Below are 10,003 nucleotides of genomic sequence, written 5' to 3' on the forward strand. Positions count from 1 at the left end.
TGTTATTTAGGGTTTCAATTGCATAAATGATATATGGGACTGGTTGTTAGTAGTATTTAGGTTGTTTAGAAGCTTTTTGAATTGGTTTTATGTTTGATTTTGGGGTCTGCCATGGAAGTTGCAGAAAACTCCATCGCATGGGTGTTTCGGAAGTTCATTTCCGAAAACACCTCCATCCCAGTTTTCGGAAATGAACTTCCGAATTGTATCAGAAGTTCAAATTTTTTAGTTTTTTATTTTGTCTCGCATATTAATCGATTTCAATTGTTTACAGGAACATGTCAGGCAACCAACCAGCACGCATCAGACAGGGTAGGGAGACCCAGACTGCGTCGGCTAGACGCGAGCGGGCGGCGGCGCAGCTAGCGTCGACACAAGGACGGGGGCGGGGCCGGGGACGACGTGTGCGAGTACCCGAGGACGTGGGAGAGGGTACATCAGCTTCAGGGTCTAGGAGTAGGCTGGCTCGGGTATCTTCTTCCCGCCAGCGAGAGGAGGGGGATGAGGAGGAGGAGGAGGAGATGCCAGTGCCATACCACGAGCCGGAGGGGGTAACGGATGTTGACCATCTAGCTGGGGAGGAGGATGAGGAGGGGGACAGCTATCCGGGAGGGCCTTTTGACACTTCCGTGCTGATTCACTACCACGATCACGTCGCTCGGCGGATCTGGGAGGGAGAGGTATTTTTTTTAATTTAACCGTTTATTTGTCACCATTTTTTATAATTTTACCGTTTATTTGTCGCTTATTTAATATATGTCGCTTATTTGTTTTTTTTTTGTAACAGGAGAGAGAGCCATTGAAAATGGTGAACCACGCCAGGAAGATTTTTAGTCTGTTTAAACCAGCAGCTCAGTGGTTTAACGACCATGTGCGAGGTTCAGGGCTTAGCGGGCTCTGCATGACCGGGTACACCACCATCAGCACCGGCATGCAGGGGGCATTTGTGGAGCGCTGGCACAAGGAGACGTCTTATTTCCACTTGCCGGTGGGGGAGATGACGATCACCTTGCATGACGTGCAGTGTCTTCTCCACCTGCCCATCAGGGGGCCGCTGTTGCACCACTCTCGGATCCAGAGGGTCGAGGCCAGTCAGTGGATGGCGCTCTATTTGGGCATGGAGCCCGAAGTTGCTGACTACTAGTGCATCACGACTTCTGGGCATCATATCCGATTCACCACACTGAGCCGTTATTTCGAGCACCACCTGGACGCGGCGGCCGATGCCGAGCAGGCGGGTGACGACCTATTCACACAGTACCACCGCGGCTGCGCTCTCCGGTGCTGGTACATGCATGTGATAGGCGCTGCTTGCTTTGTGGACAAGAGTGCAAGGTACGTCGACGTGACCTACCTCCGCTATTTCATGAACCTGGATATCGTTCACCAGTGGAACTGGGGGTCAGCTACTCTGGCATATCTCTACCAGAAGCTGAATGAGGCCTCCAACTGGAGGACGAGGCAGTTGGTCGGATCCTGCACACTGCTTACGGTACGTTTTATTTTAATATACTATCGTATTTATTTATTTATTTATGTTTCGTATTTATTTTTAATACATTATCGTGTTTCTGTTTCAGAGCTGGATCATCTCCTACTTCTCCCGCATCCACGGCTTTCACATCGATCCTGCATACGTGGACGTCATGCCCAGGGCCTCCAGATACGCTCTCCAGAGGGGGAACGATGCGGTGGGACCATACCGTTTGTACTTGGACCGCACGATGCACGACGACGTCACCTGGAGGCCGTTCAGCGACTACGCTCAGATTGTCCCCTTTGACGGCATTGCTCTATATTCAGGCTGGCTGGCATGCGGGACCACCATCATGGTCCGGTATCTCCCTGAGCGGTGCATGCGTCAGTTCGGATTCGTGCAGCGGATACCCAGGTCACCCTTTGAGACTGCTCCCGACACAGTGACCCGAGTGCAGCTCACTGCCATATGGGAGGACTAGCAGCATCATGTGGTACCGCAGGAGTACCGTCTCACTCGGGTCACACAGGACTGGCACAGTGAGGAGGGATACGTCACATGGTTCTATCAGGTGTCACATCCTCTGCTGAGACCCGACGTTCCCGGCGCTCCTAGGTCAGCACACGAGGAGATCCTGGAGAACCAGCAGGCCGAGGATGACCACGCCATTGATCTCATGCCGATCTGCCAGCGTATAGAGATGCTTGGGCGGGACGCGTTGGATCGAGGTGTCGTTCAGCAGGGCAGTCCAGAGGTTGTGGTTGTGATGGAGATGATCGTCATTGATGCGGGCCGTGCGGCGGGGTACAGGCGGCAGAGGAGGGCCCAGGGTGAGAGGGTTAGGCACACTCAGTAGTGGTCGGGTTTATTTATTTTTTGATTTCGGATTGTATCTTTCGCAGAGTATTATTATTATTTTCGGTTTGTATATATTATTTGGATTGGATTTATCATATTAGTATTTTCAGTTTATCTGTTGCTTATTTTATTTGGCATTTGCGTTTAATTATAATACGAGACTGTTTAAGAAAAAGTATAAAAAAAAACACAGTTTCGGAAGTTCATTTCCGAAGCAGGGGTATTTTGGGATTTTCGCTGGGGGTGACCCCCATAAGGAGGTGGCTAAAGAAATTTTCTAATTAAATCGAAAAAGAACCGATGGACCAATAAGCTCATTCGACACAAGTATATTATTCAATCTTCCAATATATTATTGAAATATTTTGGTCTATACATATCAATTATTTTTAATTAAGATAACTAAAATAAAATAGAACATAAAACAATAATGTTCAAAGGAAGAAAACAAATAGTAACGTATACTAGTTCAAAGACAATAATTTACTTGACTTTAGGTGACAACGAGCAAATTTGGTTTTACTTCTTTACATACAAAATCATTCTAATAGATTCTCATCATTCCTTTTCTCTTGGTCTATTTGGTTTAGCAATCAATGCCATATATAGGTAGAACATGCTAACTGGCTCTCTAGCATTGGCTTATCTGAGACAAGCATTAACACCTGATCTATAATAAAGGAAAAAAGAAAAGTTTTTTTTATGAGAGAGAATTTCAATTATGATAAGTTTGAATCGGTTGAAGAGGTTTTGGCTTGTCCCCTCTTGTGTTTCTTGTAATTCTTTTTTCTTTTTGATTATTGATATATAATCTCTTTTTGATTAAAAAAAAATAGGTTGAAGATCTGGTGGAGGTTGCATCTGAAGTACTATTACCTTTTGGTCTAGATAATTAAAGTTAAAAAAAAAAAAATAGAAGAAACTATACATAGAGTATTAGCCACCAAATGTGCTATTCTATTTTACTTATTTGGGGTAGGAAAAAAATGATTGTGCAAATAGAATAACAGTCTCTTTTTTTTTTACTTTAATCATGCAGTTTTGAGAGGAAGGAATGAGTTCTGATAATCCAAGATTTTGATTGAAAGTAAATAAAATTTAGTAAATATTTGCTTTAGTCAAATTTCAAACTCGAGTTCTTTCGATCCGTTCATTCTTACTATAATTTATTAATTATTTGAGTTTAATCACTTGATTATAAAATAACATGGTATTAAAGTCTTAATTCGATTTGGTTAAGGAGAATGACATGTTTTAGAATAAAATTCAGTTATAGAATGTAAGAGTTCATACTCAAGGGGTGATTGTTGAATTCAAATATAAATTATTAATTTTATATTAATTTATGAATGAGTTGAATGTGAAATATACAAGAGAGTTCACCAATATATTAGAAATGATTGGTATATTCTATAATAAAGATTACGCAGAAATAACATATAAATTGACAATAACAATAGACAATAACGTAGGTCACTAACCTTTTTTAAATTGTTAATATATCAAAGTCTAAAGTTTTAAGTGAAGATGTAGTGTTACAACCCACATTAATAATGGTAGCATAGCATGTGAAACAATAATTCATTAATAATGGTAGCATAGCATGTGAAACAATAATTCATAGAAACAACCGTGATCTCAAAAGAAAGTAAAACTCTACCTTCTCAACAGTCCTAAGGCATTCAAAAATACATTCACACTAACTATCATAATTGAATAGTTTAAACACAGTTCAATTAGTAAATGCAAGAAGGTTAATATGCAGAAATTTTTATTTGAATCTGAAATTCTCTATTTACGGACACTTAAAATGAGTAAGTCTAACGATTAGATTAACTGCGGGGGGAAATTACTGTAACACTAACTCTAAAATTGAGAAAGTAACTAATCTTCATAATTCATATCAATGATGTAAGCATGAAATATGTTATTATGAGCATAAGATAAGCACTGTGGTCGGTCTATGGCCTCCACACCACAAATTATCATCATGTTCACGAGACACATGCAGTTGGAGTCAACAAGGTAATCCAACAATATTTTCTTGCTTGGAAGCATATAAATCCCTGAATCAAGTTAATACTATATATAAAATTATATTGCAAAATTAAATAAGTCAAATATACTTATTTTTTAATGAAATATAAGCAACAGGAGTATGTCTATACATATTTACTTTACTTTCACACCTTTCACTAGGTCAACTTCATTGTAAATTGAGTCAATTAGTGGATGAAAAAAAAATTTGGAACTAAAACCTTTTTGTAAATCGCATATATAAGAATTTCATTGATGTTCAGAAAAATCATAAATTTAAGGTTGATTCATACATAGAAGTGATTTTTAAACAATCAATATACATAAGAAAAATATTTCTAATACAAATGAGTTCACTCAAACTCTTTCAAACAAAATAAATTTATCCAATATCAAATTTGCAAACTCTAATCCAAAGACAATGTGGAGAACTAGAGGTGCATTATTATTTGGGTTAGACTTATAAATGAAGATTCATTGTTTAAAGATACGTGCAAGTTACCTATCAATCATTATAAACACACTTCTCACGCCATTGTCATTTCTCGGAGTTAAGATCCTCTCCAGTGTTAACTATGGCTAATTGTACTTTTGGCACATCATTCACAGTCACACCAAGGTAATATTGCAGCTATAATAACCATTGGAGAAAAAAAATCATTTGCTATATACATACATGACTACATGTAATAGATTTCTTTAATATGGTAAACTCAATTACAGCTTCAACAGAGTGTAGCATTTGTTTTTGGTGTGGAAATAACAATTCTTCAAAAAAGTATACAGCTGCTATTGACTCAACTATATTTCCATTGTGGAAATATGCATGCTTCTATACTTCAAAATATAGAAAAGAAAAAGCATCATACAAAAAAAGGAAGAAAAAAGGCCAAAAAATTTAGTAGTAATGTGGTAATCATAGAGAAGACCCTCCCTCATATACATGAATCTTAGTAGTAATGTGGTAATCATAGAGAAGACCCTCCCTCATATACATGAATCGTAACAACGTTTCTTCTTTGGTGTCGAATGAACCTGTGTTTTGATTCCATATGTTTTAAGCTGATAATTTTCAAATGCCTCTGCAATTTTTTCCACCTATAGGATTGTTAAAATCACAAGGTTAGTAAACTTGGCCTGAATGAGTAAAAACACAACAAGATTTATATTTTAATTGAATTTAATTCCACTGACCAGTTCTGGCTTTTTCGAGTATACTCTTACAATCATATCTTGATAATATGCAGGCAACAAGTGGCTTATGCGTTCCTCGGGAATTGTAAATTTCTCATCACTTTCATAATCCTGGATAGATTATTGAATGAGTAAATGAAATATAGCAAGTCGCAGATAAAAAATAATTACACTTTCATAATCCTGGATAGATTATTGAATGAGTACACAAAAGCATTTTATATTAATAATGAAGTGTCTTTGATTTTCACATATCGCGGACCTATCTAACACAAATGTACTAGTTACATAAAATTAAAGAACAATCACGAACAGCCGAAAAATGCACGCATCGAGACATAATCACCCAATAAACCGTCTAATACAATATATAGACAGCAAGCATCAACAGTAAATAAGAAATCTTGATAAAGGATGTAATAATAAGTTCATTGTTGTACCTTGAAAAAGTGGATGCTGCCACCAAAACATGCACCAGAAGAGAGAAGGAAATATTACATTAGTAAATGATATTAGGAAATTAAAATATACTATAATTTTCGTTGAATACCTTTCTAGAGGATTGTGCTTTCCACGAGTCAAATCAATTTTGACATTACTAACAACTACATCCTCCTCTTTCAACATGACTCCACCATTTTTCTGTCAAATGATGTTACATAAAAAACAACATAAATTCCCTGTTGAACCCCGGCAAAAATCAAAAGCATGCACAGATGAGAAGGATTAAAAAGATTAAGGACCTGGGAACAAACTATATCCTGTGGAGTGACTTTCTTAACATTATCCATTATATCCCTTGGAACAGCATATTCGTTACAAAACTGCAAAACAAAATAGAAACTTCTGCAGCTTCAGCAACCCTAAACAATAAATGTTGAGTACATAAGACAAACATGATAGAAAAGTAACTGGTAAAAACATGCCTGGTACAGATTCCTCCTTCGAATGCGCAGAATCAACTCTCTAGCTTCCTTCAATTCTTCCAATGGAGAAGTCTCGATGGTTTTAATTATTGAATCATCCAGCTGCATTTTTTAAATGCAATATATATTTATGATTCAATAAGGCGATGTAAAAATGTTTTTGATGCATCTGTATATGAAAGAAGCCCTCATAACCTTCCAGTATTCAGCTGGATCTTGAATGGTATCTGAAATCTGCAAAAAATCATTTGCTTGCACAAGTGCATCAACCACCATAAGCTCCATTGCCTGGAAACATCAAGATGAGATTAGAAACAATTAAGACTATGAAGTTTATGGATGCATCAACAAAAGAAATTAACTTCCTAATTAGTTAACTACACCATACCTTTACTTTTGGATGTGTATAAACTGTTCTATACAGATCAGCACGAGTGGCAAACAACTTGTGGACTGTAAGATCTAGAAAATTACACCGCAAGCAAAATTAGATAGATGCAAATGAAAAAGCATGAAAAATATTTGAGACATGACAATACTAACAGTCCTTCGCACGATAACAAATCTCATCATCCAAAACCCGCATGGTCTCCATTAACCTGTAAGGATACTACAATTTAAGACACATAACCTATGTATATTATATAAACTTTAAATTTATTGCTTAGAAAAATTATCCAAACATTACTAAAAAAGTTGTTTTGAAGAAATTCATGTAACCTCTGAAACTCAAAGTTGCACCCAAGACCACAAGCTCGACAATCACGGGCAATATAATCAAATCTGCATGCAAATCAACAGTTTCCGCAGAGAATTACAATTTAGCATAATTCAGATGAACAGACATCTGAAGAATACATAAAAGAGAGAGAATAGAAACAAATATTGTAAACCAGATTCAACAGTTAAACTTGATGTGCTTACTTACTTGTCAACATCGATTCCATTTCGTCCATTTGCAACAATGTCATACAGGAAACTTTTCTCACTTGAGCTCTTAATAACCAACAAAAAGAAAACAAATATATCAAAAGAAGAGAGAAAAAATAGTTGTTAGAAATAAATACCCAGTAAGAATAAACCAAACTCATCAAATGTGTCTAGAGATTAGAGAATAGACAAATTAAATTTAAAAATAAAAATAAAAATAAAAAATCTTACCCTAGGAAGAGAAAATTCGGAGCTCGCCAATATCATCTCCTGCCAAATAACCACCCATTAGGATGAAGATGCAAACTTATTCCTACATTTTGTTTTTTTAAGTAATGCAGCATGCTTATTATGCAGAATAAGTGAATAACTACATTCATATGAAAATAATTCAGACACGAGTAAAAGCTCTTTGAACATAGTATATCCACACTAACATTGGGAATGTACATGGGAAAACAGTTTCTTTCTAGACAGCCTTCTATAAACAGAGAACTGCCACGGCTGTCAGCATCATTTACGTATCATATCTTTCAAAATGTGTCCAATCTCCAATACTTCTAAACTTCAAAAGAATGGTGTCTCGAGGTCTAGTTTCACCAAGAACTCAGTCTCTCATTGACAACTTAATCAACCAATTAACCTAAGATATCATGCCTATGATGCTTAAGAAGTAATATTCAAAAACTCAATAAACTTGACATAAAATAGGTAAAAAGCAATTGCAAATAGTAACATTACCTTGACTCTTTTTAACATCTGAGATTCAATATCAATATTGTGCTCCTCAACTATATAATCAACCATGTTAACCGACATTTGTTCATGCGACCTACGAAGTACAAAATACGCCACATTGTATATGTATACGGACCACAAAATTGTATAAATAAACCATTTATAACATAACAGCCTTTTTCACGACTTAGAAACACAGGAAAAACTTCTTGCTACAACAATACAGGGAAATTATAGAGAAAAATGAAATGAATCAAAATGACAAAGAGTACCAATGAGAACCGCTGTTAACTTGTGGAAGAAACTCCCGTTCAAACAAGTGACTGAATGGCCCGTGTCCTATATCATGCAATAGTCCTAGCAAAAATGATGACAATGTCAGAAATAATTTTTAAAAATGGAAATAAAACCACAAATAGTTATTTAGAAAAAAATATATACCAGCAAGTTTCACCGTTTGCATATCAAATTTATCAATACCAAGCTCCACGCCCTGCAAAATCACATGCATGTGTGAGATGCTTTCATAGAAAAGATTTTATTGTACCTTAAAAGGGTAAAAAATATTATACTTGATAACTATTAAGCTTTTCAACAGATTGACCAGCAATCCAATACACTCCAAGAGAATGCTCAAATCTTGAATGGACAGCACCTGGATACACCAAGTGTGTGAAACCTGAAAACATAAAACAAAAATATCTATTGGAAAAAACTTACAACTGAAAATTGCACACTTTCAGAAAACTGCAGTACAAAAATCACAATGTAAAATACTAAAAAATTCGTAATTGTGCAAGTGCATTTGAATTTCTTTGAAGCTTCAAAATCACTTTCTAATTAAGATATTTGATTTAATGGATATAACTCTATGAAGCATGGACACTCCAAACACCCGACACTAACACGACGATACCGATAATCTAACAATAATTTGAAAAAATAAATAAATTAAACGTAATCACGAGTGTCTGGCAGGTGTCAGATACTGACACGAACACAGACACGTCTTTTTTCAGAGATGTCGGTGCTACATATAAACTCACCGAGTTGTTTCAATTCACGAAGCCTGCAAACAAACAAAAAAATTAAAATCAAAAACCACAAAATTATAGAATAAAGAAACAGAACAAGATTTTGAATATAACACATTTTAATAGAATTTAAAAAATTAAATTAAAAAAAAAAGTTCCAATTCTTGCCTCTGAAACTGCTCAGTATCAATGAACTTCAAACTGAGCTGCAAAAAACAAAAACAAAATCACAAAATTAAAAAAAAATTAAAAAATAATACAAAAATGAAATTGAATCAACATTGCAACATAGTGAAGACTTTATTTCTAGAAATTAAATTCAACAAACACGCACAAAAACAAAAACAAAAACAAAAAAAAAATCGGAAAAAAATTGATTCATGAAAAAATTACAGAATCGATGAAAATGTTGCCATGGACGTTATCATGAATGTGTTTGTCTCGAGAGGAAACGACGTCGTAACGCGGTGGAAACGAAACGGCGTCGTTGCAATATGCGCCCATTGCTGTTGCTTCTGAAGGTGCGCTATCAGAGAGAACTGAATGTTCACTCAATCCACGAGATTCTGTTTCTTCTTCTTTGTGTAATAATAATACTAAAATACTCTTTTATTATAAGCTGGAATTTAAAAATATAATTTTAGCGGTATTTTTTTTTTTTGGGAATATACTCTGTTTCATTTAGAATTTAGAAAATGCTAACAACAATGTAGCATAAAAAAAAAAGTAAATTTATTCTTTTTGGTAGAGTTTGACTAATTTATTCAAAGGGAATAATCTACAATATAAGAAAAGAAATAGTTCTGGAA

The 10,003-nt window shown here is 35.9% G+C and overlaps 1 protein-coding gene across 1 annotated transcript; it reads right to left on the bottom strand.

Annotated features, from left to right (window-relative positions):
• Positions 1-5,049: 5,049 nt before the first annotated feature.
• On the bottom strand, positions 5,050-9,780 carry LOC131625242 (uncharacterized). Its single transcript, XM_058896125.1, has 19 exons — positions 9,588-9,780; positions 9,363-9,400; positions 9,207-9,229; positions 8,733-8,839; positions 8,602-8,653; positions 8,433-8,517; positions 8,164-8,254; positions 7,654-7,692; positions 7,421-7,488; positions 7,213-7,275; positions 7,036-7,091; positions 6,881-6,954; positions 6,688-6,780; positions 6,493-6,594; positions 6,310-6,390; positions 6,117-6,208; positions 6,007-6,022; positions 5,567-5,677; positions 5,050-5,470 (listed from the first exon to the last, which is right to left on the bottom strand). Exons 1-19 carry the CDS (start codon positions 9,696-9,698, stop codon positions 5,360-5,362), a joined length of 1,413 nt encoding a protein of 470 aa, XP_058752108.1. The 5' UTR covers positions 9,699-9,780; the 3' UTR covers positions 5,050-5,359.
• Between the last annotated feature and the right edge of the window lie 223 nt (positions 9,781-10,003).

Source organism: Vicia villosa, unplaced genomic scaffold (assembly GCF_029867415.1).
Source record: "Vicia villosa cultivar HV-30 ecotype Madison, WI unplaced genomic scaffold, Vvil1.0 ctg.000197F_1_1, whole genome shotgun sequence".
NCBI classification, from domain to species: domain Eukaryota; kingdom Viridiplantae; phylum Streptophyta; class Magnoliopsida; order Fabales; family Fabaceae; genus Vicia; species Vicia villosa.